The 18,767-nt window shown below is 31.7% G+C and overlaps 2 protein-coding genes across 2 annotated transcripts; one reads left to right on the top strand and one right to left on the bottom strand.

Moving 5' to 3' along the window:
- The first annotated feature begins 2,454 nt into the window (after window positions 1-2,454).
- LOC134279303 (uncharacterized) lies at window positions 2,455-3,780 on the top strand. The gene has a single exon (XM_062761666.1). It carries the CDS (start codon window positions 2,455-2,457, stop codon window positions 3,778-3,780), a length of 1,326 nt encoding a protein of 441 aa, XP_062617650.1.
- Window positions 3,781-5,453: 1,673 nt separating this feature from the next.
- Window positions 5,454-17,877, bottom strand: LOC134279302 (uncharacterized). The gene is made up of 7 exons (XM_062761665.1): window positions 17,829-17,877; window positions 10,402-10,474; window positions 10,229-10,288; window positions 8,879-8,929; window positions 8,605-8,710; window positions 7,017-7,107; window positions 5,454-6,039 (listed from the first exon to the last, which is right to left on the bottom strand). Exons 2-7 carry the CDS (start codon window positions 10,424-10,426, stop codon window positions 5,632-5,634), a joined length of 741 nt encoding a protein of 246 aa, XP_062617649.1. The 5' UTR covers window positions 10,427-10,474; window positions 17,829-17,877; the 3' UTR covers window positions 5,454-5,631.
- Window positions 17,878-18,767: the final 890 nt, after the last annotated feature.

The raw sequence follows: 18,767 nt of genomic DNA, 5'->3' as shown, positions 1-18,767 counted from the left end.
TTCATTTTGTTTCATAATTTCATGAAGAGGGCGTGTATGCATATTTTCACCAAGAGATTTGTTTAAAAATCGAATTACTTTTTACAGTATCTTAAAAAGAACATACACTACCTATGGACTTTAATGTAAGATTTAAGGTGCAATTAACATCTTCAAAATGCTACCCCCGCCCCCCCCCCAATAAAAAATCGGACCATTCATTTATTAGGTACAAAATATGGTCGTTATACATTGAATACCTTAAAACCAATCATGCGATATGTTTTTTTTTTCTAGATAGTGTCGAAAAAAAAGTAAGTAAAAAAAAGATATGTAAATAAAATTAATGAGGCGTAAATGTGAATAAATTGTGTTAAAAAGAAGATAAGCCGAAAAATGCATACTAGATTTAAACAAATGTCCAATTATCGTTAAGACAACGAGAACTGGTCAAACGCCTTCTCGTACATGTGTAATGTAGGTTACTTGTGTTACTTTATGTATTTAGTATTGTCGAATATAATTTTACTGCAAAATACATGAATACAACATAAATTAATTGAAATTTAATATATTCGACTTTTATATACTGGTATAAAAAAAGAGATGATGCAAATATAGTACATAATATACACATGATATACCTAATGGTTTCCTACATTTAATAGATGACCGAGGCTCTTTTATTTTCTGTACGTCGTTTTTTTTTTTTTTTTTTTTTTTTTTTTTTTTTTTTGTTTTTTTTTTATAGAAACATCAAAAAGCGAGGCACTGGACACTCCAAAAGAAAATCGACGTGGTCAAAGAAGACTTTGTCAAAGAGACAATACATATGATTAAAATAAAAGAGAGGTAAACAAAGATACGTACATATACCCAATATTCTTCTCGAGGATATCTTGAGGAAAAAAACCTAAAAAGATTAATTCGTACAAACCCTAATCTGATTACACGACACTAGTTAAGATGTCATCAAAGAATCACTTAGATGAACTTCGTGGCTTTGCATAAAATATTTTTACTGGTAAATGAAAATCGAATCCTATTTTGCCTAAATGTGATTATGTGCAAAAATTCTTAACTTGTTGCTTGACAGTATATCAAGTGTAAATTACTCTTTGGATGATAATAATGATTATAATCAAAAAAGGGACTAAATTTAAAACAAAAAAAGACATCGATCAGAATATTAATAATAAAATTCAATGATAATTATATCCTTATTACTTTGAAAAGAAACCTGTAGTTGAACATCTTCCGTTAGTATGTTGTTTCGATAGCATTTAATTTCTTTTGAAACAGCTGATGAAAAATCCTAACAGACATGGATAAGTAGAACTCGATCAGCAAGTAAAAAAAGTATTTTCATCCCAATTGTATTTGACCTTATATATGGCATGTATGAACATCGTAGAAATAAATTGATGGTTTGAAAGAATGAGATCTAGAAGTAATTGAACTGATGCATATTATATTCACATTCATTCCTGAATTATATTTCATCTTTTTATCTAATCCTCTATATTTCATGCTATTTAAATATAACTACATGTTTTTATTATTTCAGAAAGCCAGATTGTTTAGTGATATTGATGCTATTCTGCTTGACCGTCATACTTTACATATTATTGTATAACAATATACCAGGGACACTGAAAATAAGAATGACCTATATATTCTCCAAACGTCACGACAATGCAGAAAACTGCATAAGTATTTGCAAGATTCTGAAATAAGATGTGTACAATCCTGGCGTAAGGTTTAAAATTGGCGAAACCGAACTAAATTGTAAGAAAAGAACATCTTTTACATTTGAAAATAGACACAGGCTTGAAATTAATTGGACAGCAGTTAGACTTTCTAATGAATCATCTACTTTTTCAAACTGTACATACGAACCTATTATTATAGCAGACTACGCCCCTAATCATAAATTCTGTCGGTATGGACCGGAAAGTACGCAGTTTTATACATCTCTGAACATCACCGACGAATTCGTTCGTGTGAAATGTTTTGACAATACAAACACCGTCATTTATACAAACTTTCACCTGTTTATATTTACATTTCCAATGTCTTTGTCCGAGATAAAATTACCAAATGTAAATGTACTTTATTTCTCCATCAATGTATTGGCGCGGTTCCAAAAAAACCACGTGCAGGGCGGGACAAACAGCTAGACAGAAGCAGGGCTTGGAGCACGTGGATTGGCGGAATCAAAGCATGTAAATATAAGGAATAACTGTCAGATTTTTCAATTTCATGAAGATGATCAATCGATTGGCTTGCGTGATAATTTTATGCATAAACGCCTTCGGCGTTTATGCAAATTATCACGCAAGCCAATCGATTGATCACTTCATGAAATCGAAAAATAAGACAGTTATTCCTTAAGTTTTTCAAAAACCTGACGTTTAAAGACGGTGTAACAAAACTTTCAAATAGCATTCCGGAAATCCAGCAATCAAGGAAAAAATGAGTGTAATATTGCTGGTGCTGGACTACATTTCAAGGTTACAGTCAGTTAGATCTCTGAAGCGTACACATTCCTATCTTCTTGATGTTTTAGAAGCATCAGAACTGACCATGTGTAATAAAACAGGCGATAACACATTTCCAAATATTGCTGCACTCACACTCGGAAAGTTTGTTGAAGAGATTCCCTATAATGAATCCTATAGACACGTACCATTTGACAAGCATAACTATATCTGGAAGCGATTTTCTGCTAAAGGGTACAGAAGTCTTTACAATGAGGACAGAAACGAAACCTTTGATTACATGATGGCTGGATTTCATTCATATCCCTCAGACTATTATAATCGACATTTCTCCATGGCTATGCAAGAAGGGAAATCTGTGTGGGATAGGGATATGTTATGTATGATGGATCGATTAGAAACTGGAATGGTATTGGACTATGCAGCTAAATTTGTTCGTTTGCAACAAAATTTACCTTATTTTGCTTTTTCATTCGCAACGAAACTAACCCCTGACGAGTTTTATTATGCACAGTATGCGGATCTCCTAGTCTTAAATTTCTTAAGAGAATTACATGAGGACCAGCTTTTGAACAACACTCTTCTTATCGTTTTCAGTGATCATGGAATTCGCACCGGAGACTATCGTAATACCTACGAAGGAATGATGGAAGAAAGACTGCCGATGATGTATTTGGTTTTCCTCAAGTGGTGTAAACAAAAATATCCTTTATATTCGAAAAATCTTGAATTAAACACAAAACGTCTTACTACCCCATTTGATATTTACGAAACATTGAGAGACGTCTTGCACTTTGACGACAGGATTCTCCAACGAAAGGGGTATAAAAATAGAGGGATAAGTTTATTTAGGGAGATTCCAAAGGAGAGAACATATCAAGATGCAGGAATTGCACCACACTGGTGTACATGCGTGGAACACACAGTTGTGAATACATCGGACAATACTATCAATTTTTTGAGCGATTTCCTTGTCCGAAGCTTTCACAGAAAGTTAAGTAATGTTCAAGATAAATGTAAGGTCTTAGCCTTAGAAGAAATTAGACATGCATCAAAAGTTCAAATTTCTGAAAGTGTTCTTGAAAGCAGAAAGAGAAAAGTAAAACCCCAAGCGCATTACAAAATTAAAATCGAAACAAAGCCAGGAGGTGCTTTATTTGAGGCCACTATATTCTATGATGAAAGGTTTCAAATTAGGAGGCTAGATGGTGACATAAGTAGAATAAATAAGTACGGTAGCCAGTCATCGTGTATCAGAGAAAACCATGAATTGCAGAAATACTGTTTATGTAAGATGTAAGTTGTATGTCCATTTCAAACAATTTCAAATTTTCTAATCGGTATTCTGGACTGTTGATTCAGATAAGTAGGTTGTTTACTTCTTTTGCAAAAAAAAAACAACAAAATTTAAAATGGTTATTAAGAAAGACGAAAGATTCCAGTTTTTATTGAATTTTTACATGAATTACATGAAATAATATATGTTAAAAATGACTACACTTAAAATTTATAACTTTATTTGGGAGAAAATTAAGATAATAAAACAAAAGACGCAGTGACGCTAATAGGTAGAAATTCAAAAGGTGACCTCTAAATTAATGATATTGAATGTAAACTAAAAGCTTTTAAAAAAGCTTAAGTTTGTTTCTTCATATTGTTATCTATGTTTCTGAACATGCACTATAGATTTATAGTATTTCTTAGCATGCATATGATATGAGATTGTTTAAGATCAAAAATGCAACTTTTTCTATGAAAAATCTATAAGAAATATCAAAGTATTTACATGTAACCCTTACTATCTATCAGAATTCAGCGTGAAGCCTTCAAAATAAAAAAAAAATATTTACCGACGTTTATTATATGACATATCTGATACATAGTAATAAAATAAAATTGTAATTATCTAAATATATTCTTTGTTATAATATAATTCGCTTCGCCCGTTATGCAAATTATCCCACGTTTACAACTATTGTTCATGCCCAGGCATACTCCATTTAACGGATTCCCGAAATCTCTGAAACTTCTCTGAAGTGTCGCCGTCCGGAATATGATACCGGAGTAGCTTTTAGGTCACACAATCTATATTAATGGATGGCGGGGCTATCGATCAGCGTCAGTGTCGAACTCTCTCTTTCTAAAAATTTGAATATGTGCATCGGTCTTACAGCAATGTAAACGTGAAATATACAAAATACCAGGAAGCGAGGTCGTTCAAATTAACCCAGTTTATTTGCCCAAGTTTGAAAATGGAAACCAAATACTCTCCAAGAATTGATTTAGATTGAAGTCAGGTAAATGAATGTAATGAAATTCTCTTCACGAGTACACTCTAAGAAGGACATCACGTAATGAACTGTAATATTCAACAGGTCAAACGAAGTCAAATCTATGTTCTGTTTGGTATTTTTACTCATGTAAAATCTTAATTTTTTTTCAATGTTTGAAGTCTGAAAAACCTGAATTTTTTTAGGTAATGGGTATTTTTAAATTTTTGCGTGAAGTATCCCTTCAAACATAATCCCCCCTCTGAGGTTCGTGTATATAACTGTAACAAAAAAGTCTTTCTCCGGTTTCTCAGGGAATTTTTTCCTAGCTAATATAATATACTTTCTTAAAATCTTATTAAAGCATTTGAATTTGTAAAGACAAACAGTTTCGTAAATCCATTTTACACACAACAATCATGGGAATCAGATTAAACATGGTTTTCCAGACTTTTCCAATTCATTTCCCTTTTAATGTTTATTTTGGTACTCTTTTTGTAAACAAAATTTATCAAATGAGTGTAAACTGCAACAAATGTACACTTTGTAAAGATGACATTTGTTTTATAAATCTAACAAATTCAAAATAACTACATCTGTGACTGATTTTAGTGGGAAACTAATAGATGTGTATTTTGTACCGTTGATTAACGTTTTTAATCTATAATAGGATAATCAAAAAGCAAAGTCATCTAGCGTCTTACCCATTTTTTATGATAATATTTTTATAATAACAAGATGCAAATGCATAAATGCGAATTTAATGTGAAAACACTTCGTTTCACGTATTCAACACACGAAAGAAAGTTTTTTTTCCATTCAATATGAAAAAAAAATAATTGTCTTATCCCAATGCATCACAAAGATGCCGTTAGTCAAAATTAAATAGCGGTAATCTGGCCCTGATTCTGAGAGTCAGCACCTTCAACAAAATCTCTTTCCAAAAGGAAGTAATTATCTGCGCTATATCCTTGTGGGACACCTTCATTCGGCATTCCATTGATTTCAACAAAGTCTTTCTGTAGAAGAAAATAATTTTCACCTCTCGCCGTACTTTCGTGCACTCCGAAGTTTTCTTCAGCTCTGTAACTTTGAACCACACCACTGTTGGTGTATTCCCTTGGCGGTACTTCTTCAGTCGGTGGGGGGTAGTAACCTGTAGATTCCTGATGACTGATTTGTACAGAACCCATGGATTCCATGGGTATATCGTTTTCAGCATAAGGTGTATTCTTCTGCGGGGTATAAACTTCGGATGTTGTGCTCTGCCATCGTTTTTTCATAGTGTTCTGTAGATATAAAAACGTATTTGAATCTGGAGTTTTCTTAGAGATCTACCAATTGCGTATTATAAAGTACCACGTTCAAGAGCAACATTATAATGTTGATTTTTTAAAGATGGTCTTTGTTATGAGTGTAATATGCTGCAATTTTAAAAGGAAACAGCATGTGAAATTGAGAAACTCATGGAAACTATTTTATAATCATATAATCAACATTAAAAATATGAACATATAGTGTGTCCCTGTAGATTCTTTATTGTAAAAAGATATCAGAAAATGATATAACGTGTGTGACCTCAACTATGATCAAAAACGTACGTATCCAAGAATTATATTAACATTTATTTATATGAAGCACAGAAAGAGAAGAAGAAACAAAATGTGCTTGTGAAACACTTACTAATTTAAGCAGTTTTATCAGAAAAAAAACCCATAAATTAATCATTCAAAAGTTTAAATAAAAAGGCCCCAAAGGGGGGTGTTAGGGATATAATTTGATTAATCTTGAATTTATTCTTCTTGAAAATGCTTCCATATTTAAATTCTCAGGATTCATGATGGCCCCAAAGAATCCCAAGGGGGTCGCGTTTCAATGAAACTTAAATAGCCCTATCCGAGGATGCTTCGATTTACATCAGCCTAGTTAAAGCTTTTCTGTTCTGGAGAAAAAGATACTTAAACATTCATGTATATCTATGTTAATATTTGATTAACCAATATATATTTGTACTCTAATACAAGGTGTAATAATAATTTACACAAATTTTAATTCATACTACCTAAGAATGCTTCAATATAAAGCTGTTAATCATAGCTTACTAGTTTCAATTATACAAACAGAGGTAATATATAGTTTCCGATTCTTTACGAAATCAATTTGCTTTACAAATTTCTTTTTAGCTATTCTCAAAGTAACCACCGACACTTTTCTTTTGATCATTCCATGTCCTAATATTTTGATTATTAATTTAATAATTACGCACGGCATCACTAATATACTTTTGCAGTAGACTGTCCATCTCTTCCTGTGTGCGCCCATTGGTAATCACTCCATTATTTGAAGTGCTGCTTATTCTAAAACAAAGGAAACATCAACTTAATTCAACTTAATAATCAAGAAACTGAAAAAAAAAATGATGCCATATTAAAATTTCTTCACTATAAACTAAAATTGACAATATATATTTAACTCCGCTCTATCACTTATCAAAAACTAAAGGTTCATGTACATGAGGGATATGGAGAAAACGAACAGTATTCAATATCAAAGTCCATAAAACAAAACAGGAGCAGAGCAAACACGGACCTCTAAAACATCAGAGGTGGGATCAGGCATCCCCTGCCGACCGGCCACACCTGCCATGTGCTCCTTGTCATGATCGGGAAATAACGGAAAAATCCGTCGTCAAATCAGTGTATAAATAACGGACTAATAAAGTATGAAAAACGTCAGTCAGCATTTGACTCAATGATAACTTGTATTTTGCTGACAAGGTCATTGTATCGACCAAAGAACTTACGAAATGATGACTTTAAACGAGACTGCTAATATTCCTGTTTCATCAACTTGTCAGTCAATAACTTACCTCGTTTTAGAAACTGTTCATACGTAGAGCATGTTCTTGCGTATTGAATTACTTGAGATATATAAACACCGTTTGCAGGTGATGAAGATATATTGCTGCATAAATAATGAATGTTGACGATAGAAAAGTTAAAGTCATCTCGTTTATCATAGAGCTTGGTTGTTAGTTTACCATTAACGTCTTTTTCAAGTTAAATATCCAATTAGGAAGCAGATGTGTCAGACTCTTTGGTATCTTTTATCTCAAGCTTACCAGGATATATCGTATCGACATAGGAATGGAAATTACCATTGTTAATTGACAATACGTCGTCGATATAACTAAATTTTGAGTTGAAGGCAAGCGTTTTCTTCTAGTCACAAATAAAATTTTGTACAAAATTCTGCTTCATATGAATACAAAAATAGGTCTGCTAATAACGGAGCGCAATTGGTATCCATTTGAATTCCAATAGATTGTTGGAAGACCTGCTCACCAAAAAACATATAGATATTGTCAATCAGAAACTAAAGCATCTTTTTAATGTCCACTATATATTACTTGTGTTTGCAATCAGAATGTGTTTTAACAAAATAGTTTTGCAAATAACCAATGGCCAGGTAAGTGAATTTGCGAGTTCTATTTTTATTGAAAAAGCAGCTGTCAATGATATCAAGAAGCCTGGACTTTAATTTATCGTGGGAATGGTTGTGTATAAAGCTGTAAGTTTTTAAGCTGTTGATTTTGATAAAATCACATTTATTTATATTCATATCATATTTACAGCGTACTTTTTTATGCGTAACTAGGTAGAGTCACAAAGCAATATTCCTTTTAAAGAATTTTGGTTGGAAAGTTTTACTGTGACTCTTTCAACCTTCGCTTATATATATATTTCTATTCTCACCGCCTTCTTACGATTCCTTGTACTGTACTTTGTAAGTGAGTCTGTAGAATTCAATCAACTTTTTATAACCCGCTTTAAAGGCTTATTCTAAAATCTTACTCTGTGTCTTTCTTTTTCTTACACTTGGAAACAATCAACATTAAGAATATTCCCAATAGAAAGCCCCCTGTTCCTATCCCTGTCTTGATGAATATCTCCTGATTTTCTGAAAACCAAAACAAAAAATCAATGTTTTTTTTTATTTAACATGATAACCAAATGCTGGAGTTATTAAGTGATAATGTATATTATTGCAGATGATTTTGTGTGTGTGTGTGTTTTGTCAAACGTCGTCTTTAAGATTTAAAATATAAAGCATGCACTACATTCATACCTGTAAAAAGTATTTTAATTGTGCTCCAGGCACTTGGAGGTGTTGTACTTGCTGTCCATAAAAAAGAATATCAAAGTAAAAAATTAGTTCTCTTTGAAAAGGGGGTGATATGCCTTTAAGCGTATTCTATTTTAAGTTCACATGCCTTGCAATGAATTCCGTTTTTGACACTGTAGAAGATTTTTTCACTCAATACAAGTAGATAAATGTATACACAGTTAACAAATTTGATTTTTCAAATACTATTCTAGGTGAAGAATTCTTTTCTAAACTTTGTGTAGCATTTTATATATGGTGATTATATCACAGTATGTAAGCTCTGACCATCGCTAGACCAAATTATCAACATCTTTTGACATGCAGCAGAGTTTAAAAGTTTAGGTATATACAAACTTAATTCTACTTTTAACATCACCCGCGCACGTGAAAGAAAAAACAAACAAATCCATATTTTCTGTAAGTTTCTGTCCCGGTTTGCTTTTAAAAACTATACATTTCATAGAAATAGACAATATATTTGAACCCTCTGTGAGTATAATCCATCATTAATAGTGACAGGTTTACTTACAAAAGGCTTACATGATTACAAATATTGACAGTATTTTATGAGTAAATATTCATTTGTTTGAAAATTTTGTTTGTTTTATTTTTTTCTTTCCTCCCTTGTAGGTTTTGGAGTTTATAGGTGACGTTAATTCAGAATTAATTTAGGCTGGCCTAAGTACGGAATTGGAGTTTTAACGTTTTAACTTAAATTGAAAATCAATGTTTACTTTTATAATGCCTTGATAATTATTGTGTAACATGCCATCTGCATAATACATGTATATTTTTACATTTACTTTGATTGACCCTAATAAAAAGCATTATAAAATTACAAGTGATAAATACACATAACACACAACACCTAATCACCAAAGTTTGTCTAGCGTATGAATACAGGGACGACGCCGTTACTGTTTAAACAAAGCGAAACATTTATGTCTGTTATATGATTTATTTGTATTTCTTTGTTGCAAAAATGAATGTAGTTTATCATTTTAGATTTGAAAAATAATAATATGATTATTGTTATCTATTATAATTTTGCACTATTTTTGTTACCGGATTAAGCTGTTCCAAAGGCTTTTCTATCAATTGCAATTACATGAAGGATAAGGCAGGAATTTTAAATAGAAAAATCAAAATTGCGGAAAATACAGGGGATAGAAAATGTAAATATAAGCATTGAATTATCATAACGCGCGTTACTCAATTTAATTGCACACACCATTGCAGTAATGAGACGCATCTTTCACAAAATAATTCAATGCTTAAATAATACCTTTTCTCAAAACCTGACAACCTTACCGGGTGTTGGATGTATTCTAGTTACATTCAATGTTGTAGATTGACCCGTTGGAAGACTTTCTGAAAATGCAAAAAAAAAATCAACTGCTTTTAGTTGATTAAGACTTATGTAAAGGTTGATAAATATGGCTGCAATATCCCTTAATTCAATGCAGTTATAAAACTCAACGTACCTTTACTTGTACAATTGTTGCACATTTTTTATTCAAACGATTGCCTCAGTTAGAATAATTGGATGACTGTGACCTTGGATTGAAAATAAAAAAAATTATAAAATTATCATTACACTGTACATTTCAGAAAAATGGAAGAAAAATTATAATAAAAACTACTTGGAAATTGTCAGTCTCTTGATCACATTCTACGCCATAGATAATGAACAACTTAAATTTTTCTTTACGTGATTAACAGAATCTGATCTTTATAATGAAGCTGGAGAATTAAAAAAATACAAAAGTCTAGAGCATTTTAACTGATACATCAATTGTTTTTCTTATGTACTTGCTTAACATTTTACGGAAAATTAATTTCCCCGTAGAATGGTTAGACCAGCATTTTATGAAACTAAATTAAGTACATGTAATGACGTGTCACATATATGATCAGAATATCCAATGGAAGTCCTGCATCTTAAAGTTAAATCTATGACCGGTAAATCTTAATTTGATGTTGCAGCAAATTAATTTTCAAATGAATCGAATCCCTTTGAAAATGAGTTCAGAAATATGGCATTTTTATTTATTACAAGATAAATTTATTACAATATTAGATTTTTGATCTGATTCATTCAAAAAATTAAAAAGTGTGGGATTTATTTGACTTTCACGGTATTATTAATGTATATATACACCGTATAATGGTCATTTATCTTTATTAAACCCATTTGTCATTAAAAAATATTTCTTCGAAAATTAACTAAGTAACTTCATTCGTTTTCTTGTAAAATAAAGAGAAACTAGCTATGTCATTAAATGCGTAAAAATTATAATCACTGCATAAATACCATATGTGGATCCCACTATATTGTGCTTTTTGTTTTTTATTGCTTAAGGTAGGATTCTTCTCGAGTTTCTGACTAGATGGAATATTCAAAGTACATTTGTTGATATGTCTTATATATTTAAATGTAAGGGATTTAAAATATCATATTTTTCTTTCCTCATCACAATTATACAACTTTAAATAGAAATGGTAAACTGCGTTTGAAAACTAGCAGGGACTTTATTTTTGGCGGAATGGTGGCGTATGAAAATATCTTCTTTTCTGCCTCTCAAAATTATTATAGAACATTGACTTTAGTTATTATTTTTACGCAATCAAAGACTATACGAAATTTTCAAATGTAAGTTAAACTAATAATAAGGGACTAAAGTTTCAAAATATATCAAATAAATAAGATTTTTCACCCATACTAGAACTATGTTGGCTTTTAAATGCTTTAAATCTAAGTACAGATTTGAGCCAAAAATCCCTAAAAAGGTGTTATTTCTCTCTTAGTAAACGATCAAAACTTTTAGTTTTTGTATCATTTTGTACCTTTATGTGACAACTTTACTGTATGTGAAAATTGGAAAAAGTTAAATATAGGAAGCATATAAAACTAACTAATAAATCCTAAAAAAAAAATTTAAGAAAAGTAGAGGAAATTCAGATTATCAAATATCCATTTTATTTAAATTATCCATGTCAATTTGGTAATATCATCATGTAGGCCCTATATAGTAGTATCTTTTCGTGCAAAAAGAAATATATTTAATCTTTTGAATTACAAGTAGGGATCGCATGATTGGAAACAGTAATTTTTTATTCTTAATGTCCAGGAAAAAGGCAATGACCTTGACCTGACCTTGTCTCTAATATCAAACGGTCAAATTAAATCTCACTGATACCATCACTTAGTGATATTGTCCTATTGATTCTGTGAAAATTTCATTAATTTTGGAATACAAGAAATGTGAGAAAGGTCCTACCTTAACTTCCACTCGCGAATTTTTGCCTCAAAGGGAGATATAAGGAATATTTTTGCCAGCACTTACTGCGATACGGGATCTTGGTTTATACTGGTTTCCACATCCCTCAGTGTGAAACGAAATCGAGATGTAAAGATCAAATATACAGAAGACCCTATAACCAGTTCGCCACATGGGTTATTAAGGTCTGCCGTTTACAACGGAAGACCTTCTACTGATTCTGATAATTAAGATTATTCTAATTATTCTTTTTTTTTCCTTTTCCTAGACGGTAACCTTGAGGCCTCATATTTCACTCATTTCTCAACGGATTTTGCTCAAATTTTCAGACATTATACACATCGATACCCTCTATTAGAATGTTGTCTAATATTTCAAAAATGTCCTCCCGCTTTTGAGTTATTTCCCTTTAAATGAAAATTTATAGGCTTTCATTTCCAGATAAAGACCACAAAAGCTGGAGCAGAAATTCTACTGATTTTAGATAAAGAAGGACTAAAGTTGTGCATGCCAGTTTTTGTTTTTCGATTTCTGTATTCAAAATGGCGCTATATATAGGGGTCAAAAATTAGAACGCATAAAAGAGCGAAAAATTACACATATTTTACTTTTTATCTTGAAAACTAAAAATATTTTGTTAAGACATATTGAATAAAAGTTGTGCATAATTGCAAGAGCTTTCATTTGATATAATTGAAAAGGGGCTGGCCCCTAAAATTAGGGATCAAGGAGCCTTGAAAGTTTCTGTTTATAACTCAAAAACGGTAAATATTTTGCTATGGTTGTCGATTATAAATCGTTCCTTTATATCATTTCTGTCCTTTAAAAATATTATTTTGTTCGAGTCTTACGTATGGCAAGAGAGAAAGATAGATCCGTAAACATGGCACCGTTCTCATTTTGCTATTGAAGGAGAACTTTTTATGCGTGTAATTGAAATGAACATGCCATAAGTAATAAATATTTTTTCAACGCTGATCATATTTTCTTTTCTTTTTTTTTCTTTTTTTTTTTTTTGATGAGGTTTTAAACGTGTTCTTTGGTTCCCGTTCAGAGTATTCGATGGCAACTTTTTTCTTTTTATTAATAAAGATCTTTCCAAGAAAGGGAGAGTGATAGAAGTACGAGTATCTTTTGTTTGCTTAAAATGAACACAAACAATTTTAATGAAAACAATATACGCCCAGATCTCATAAAAACTTTTCAAAGAGTCAAATAATACTCCATTATTTACTGCTCGATTCTCACATTCACCTGGAACACAGATTCTACGTGTGTATACCATTACGTAATCTATCCGTCGATTACACGCGGCCGAGAAATCTAAAGCGACACTCCGCGGTGAACCATTGACCCTGCAGTCGTAGGCAAAATAATTGATATATTAAAACCTTTCAACAACACGACAATTAATGGAAAATTCTTATTGTCGAATATTTGAGATTATTATGTTGGCTTAACTTTGTTTTAAATTTGAACGTGATACATATTTTATCAGCTATCTAGGTTTTGTGTTTGTTTACAATTACGCGACCAACCATTCTTTCCATCGCTTGTTGACATTAATTTACACCGGGTGGTAGACGTGTCTAATTTACAAATTTACGGGAAAATATTATTTTCTTTAAGTAAATAGAATCTTTCAAAAAAATCTTAAATTGTCTTAGGTTTGACTTCAGCACAAAACGCTGGGGCATTTACTTCACATGTACTCAGTACATTAATCATAAAATCAGTCTTCATCTTTTTATTTTGACGATTCATTGCGTAAGGACTCTAGCGATCTGTGGTTACTTTACTTCAACCAATATTGATTTAAATGCATAAGCTTTGCCCTTTTCACACACAAATAAATCCGTTTTCAACACAAATTTTCGCAAACATATTTTCTTCCATCACAGATTTTTACTATGTCTATACCAATTTTAAACTTTTAAAGAGAATCTTCCGAATCATAGGGATAGAATTATAGTCAATGAAATGGATTAAACATCGATAGGTAACTCCGGCACGTGTAAACTTCATAAGTGGCTTCTGTGCTGCACAATGCCTATTTATATCACAGGTTTGATACTAGTAAAATTGAAAAAATAATTCAAGATTTTAAAGCAATGAACTTAATTTGTAAAATAATTTATTCAAATCCAGTAAATGATTAGTATACCCGGTAGTGTGCTAACATTGTAATTTTGTTCCGTGATTAAATATTGGTAACAAGTTATACAATGTACATGCAAGTAGTAATAAACTCGCATCCTATGTCCAGAATCGAACATTTAAGAACTTATATAACAATCTGCAGGTACTGAATATCACAAACTTATCATGTAATTAACACCTTTACAACCTAATTTAAACTATTAAAATAATATCCGGCACCATCGTCAAACCATTTGTATCGTTTATCGTATATAACTCAGTATTTTCTTTAAAATTATGAACTTATATCTAAGTAACACACATTACTTTTCTTGGTTTAAAAATACATGTACGAAAGAAGGCAAGAGAGAGGCATTTTGTTCATGTACATTCATGTATCTAACAGAGAGTTTTCCTGTATCAATTAATGTCTAATTCATTTTATTAAACATACCCCCCCCCCCTGTCCTCTTTAAATTAAATTTATTTGTTGATTTTATTCAACTTTAAGCACAATATGTAAGTACTAAAAGTCCATGCATGGATGCTATTGTACATCGGGAATTTTCTTTTATCTTTTATCCATGCATTTCTCCTTCAAGGAAAATTATTATGAATAAGTAAATGGAAGGACGTGTATAAATCCATGTGGTTTGGGTTTGTCAACGTGTTTTAGATCATGATCAGCAAATCACAACTCCTTGGGCCTTTCTGTCTAACAGAATAATAATAATCTCGAATGTATTACGTATACACCAGAACTCCCCCATGCACCCCACCCCCTTTCCCCAAAGTTTGAAATAAATGAGGGAAGGTATATGTGGACTTTTGAGTTTAATTTTATTGAATGTAAAGCTATTGCCTGAAATATACTAATAATATAGAAGGGACTTTCAACCCCATCTATCCTTCATAAATAGAAACTTGATGTTGTTTGAATATTAACATCCGATGATGTTTTAAAATACCTCAAGGTTGTTTTTCTGAATTGTGACGAAATGGAATGAGATGATGCGAATTTTAATCATCTTCATCGGCCGATATCCAAATAAAAAGGTAATTAAATAGATCATGGGTAAATGTTTTATAGAAAATGTTTCATATAAACAGATCTAGGAAGATATTCATAAACATCTACACAATAATTATTTCAATTTGTCTATAGCAGATGTTAATTTGTTATAAGCTGAAAATAACTTACGTTCATAAATTGATAAGAAAACCGTACAATTTTAAAGAAATATTCCGAAGTAAACATTCTTATTCAATGGACTGATAGTTGTACGTAGACTAAACTTTCAACACCCCTCCCGAAATATTTCATAGGCAAAATTCTTAATCATTTTTGGGGGGGGGGGATATGTTTGATTGTGTATGTTTTAACGTCCCTCTCAAGAATATTTCACTCATATAGAGATGCCATCATGCACTTGCCGTGGAGAGCTTCAAATATTCTATAATCGGCACTTAGGGCCTTTGACCGGGGGGAGGGGGAATTTTTTCGTGCCAGCACCTTAAGCGACACGGGGCCTTGTTTTATACGGTTTCATCCGAAGAACAGGCCCCCACGTCCCACAGTGGGATTCGAACCCACGATGTAAGGATGCGCTATGCGGGCGACCTTGGATGATATAAAATGAAGATAATGAAGAAAACGGTTAGTAAAATAAGAAGGGGTCGTTTTAGAATATTATTCTTATGAACCTCTGGGCAAGAATGAGAAACCATACTTATGAAAGCTTACTGATATAAAAAAGATTACTTTCTTTTCAAATCATGACCAGAGTTTCCCCCACCAAGTGATTGTGTATTTTAGGGGGTAGGGTGGATGGGTTGGGAATTAAATTGTCTGTTTAACTGTTCAGATGTCTGTCTGTCCCTCAAAGTTTTTCCCAGAAGGCCAGGCTATAATGATCCTACAATGTGTCATGAATCAAGGCAATATTACGGCAAGTTCAAGGTCACTGGAGAAAGAATAAATGTTTTGTCGCAGTCATTTATATGTAATCGAGAATATTTGTTTGCTCATACTTGATACAGAGATTGCTTGTGACAAAAGGATTTTTCTATGATTTTGACTCCGAAAATAGTATCATTTCAATTCGGACAATTTTTGTTTAAGTTCATACTTGATAAAAATTGCTTATAGTCCGCCAGTTTCAGATGACCTAAAATAAGGCCATTTTAACAAATTCAGGGCCAATGACAGAAAAGTTGTAAAATTCCTGTCAGAGTTATGAATTTTGAATCACTAAAAGTTGTTTCAGATTGAAGGTTTGTCTTGACACAGAGCCAATTTTGTTAAGATCAAGGTCACTGACAGAAAAAATTTCTTTCCCACGCTATGAATTAGTAAATGAAAATCATTGGAGGCTCTTACTTAAAACATAGATTACTTATGATTGGAGGTTGTGTCATGACCCTGATCAAAGGTCTTTCTGGCAAATCTAGGTCACTGACAGAGAAAAAATGTTTAAGCATAACTTTGTGATTAAAATTCACTGGAGGCTCATACTGAGAAGAAAGGTTGTTCACATTTATAAGAAAGTGTAGTGACCTTGACCCAAGGTCGGTACTTCCTGTCCATAGCTCCAATGGAAGACCTACTCGTTGCTTTGCAACGAGCTCGGCTCTAGTTTATCGTTATTTTTATCATTAATATTTTATCCTTAATATACATAATGAATTGGACGAGTGTTCTAAGATACAACGTACTTCAGAGAGTACACATTTTGTTTTAACATATCAAACTTTATAGAATTTCTTTCTGTTTTCTGAAACCTGAGTAAACGTCATCTTTAACATTAACAAGGGATGTATGATGAAATGATCTACTATGACAGAACAAAATATGCCAGAGAGGACAATACATTTTTCCTGGTAAACCTGGATGAAATATGGGGATAAGAAAACGGTTTAAAAACATAAACCGGAAAGTAAAGCAAGCACTGAACTTTAAAATATTTCATCTAGATTCATAATTACTGAATATCGTATGTGCACTTCCTGCAATCCAAGGGAAAAATCATTTGTTTGCGTTTAGGAAAACAAGGACACGTATTTTATTATGCTTTAACTATCTGATATCCGTGAGATATATATGAGTGTCTTTTATAACTTCAAATTACAACGGTTCCTGTAAATACCCTTATAAAACACTATTTACAATGTAGGGATTTTGCATACACGAAATAGCGACGAAATTCTTATATCTGCGATTTTCTATGTGCTTCTTTATTTTTTTTTTTTTCGAATTACAATGGTGTAGGTAATTAAATTCTTATAACACTGTTAGGATTTTTTCTGATTTGTTAGAGTTCTCATGCATTATCAGTGCTCTTCAAATATTTTTAAAATAACTATCAGGAAGATTTTCACTGGATTTTACGTCAAACCTTCCTTAAATAACTTAAAATGGAATTTAAATGAAAAACCTACAATAGGACTTTTCATATTTAAAAAACATTACATATGAAGAAAAACAAACTTACCCCCTTCTTTTCTTTCTCTTGGCTGTTCAATTTTGATTATGAATATATGAAATAAAATATACACATATGTATATACTAAACACATATACTTCCTGTTCCCAGCATAAATGTCAAAAACACTAAATGTTCTCAGCAGAACGAATGCGATCAATTTCCGACTTGTTATAATTATTTTGTATAATGTGGGGTCTGATACGGGCAATATACACATTAAAAATTCAATCAGGATAAAGTTGAAAAAAATAAACAAGATTAAGGACAATGTTGACTTTTGGTAATGCACAGTAATATTTAAGTTAAATGAGTCCATAAAATACTATAGGATAATATTTTCACATAAAATGAATAATTATGTAAAGGTTCCATGGTTAGCGAGGAAAGACTTTGGCAGTCTAGTATGTAATTGTATACACAATAGCATGACAAAGACTTGGATTCTGTCATCTATGAAACTGAAAGTACACGTTAATAAATTGTAGTTCTTAACATTGTTCTTTTTTTTTTTTTTTTTTTTTTTTTGATAAAACGATATTTAATGAATCAGAAATTAAACTTAAACTTTCTGAATAGATTCAAAATCAGAAAAAAAAATTAAGAAAAGAAGGCTGAACATAAGATATTATAAATATGTTAATTCATTGATTCTACATTTAGATAACTGCCAGCAGACAGAAAAAAAATTAATAGCCTAGTATATATTGAAAATTTTATTTTCAAAACCTGAAAAGAATCGAATCAACTTCCAGCTGTTTCGATAATGTATCTCTATTATCTGTAATTAATATGCATGAAACATACAGATTTTTCTAGCAGTGTCATGATTAAATGTTGTAAGTCCCATCAACTGGTGCCATCTGCAGAGGGAAAAGGTGCAGTTTTAATTTTCTTCCTCACAGATACGTGTTCCATTTAGATTATATTCTCCCTCACTTTGTTCGT

Source organism: Saccostrea cucullata, unplaced genomic scaffold (genome assembly GCF_032062105.1).
Source record: "Saccostrea cucullata isolate Sc308-1 unplaced genomic scaffold, CSIRO_AGI_Scuc_v1 ctg6345, whole genome shotgun sequence".
Classification (NCBI taxonomy): Eukaryota; Metazoa; Mollusca; class Bivalvia; order Ostreida; family Ostreidae; genus Saccostrea; species Saccostrea cuccullata.
This window is presented reverse-complemented; position numbering and strand designations above follow the sequence as displayed.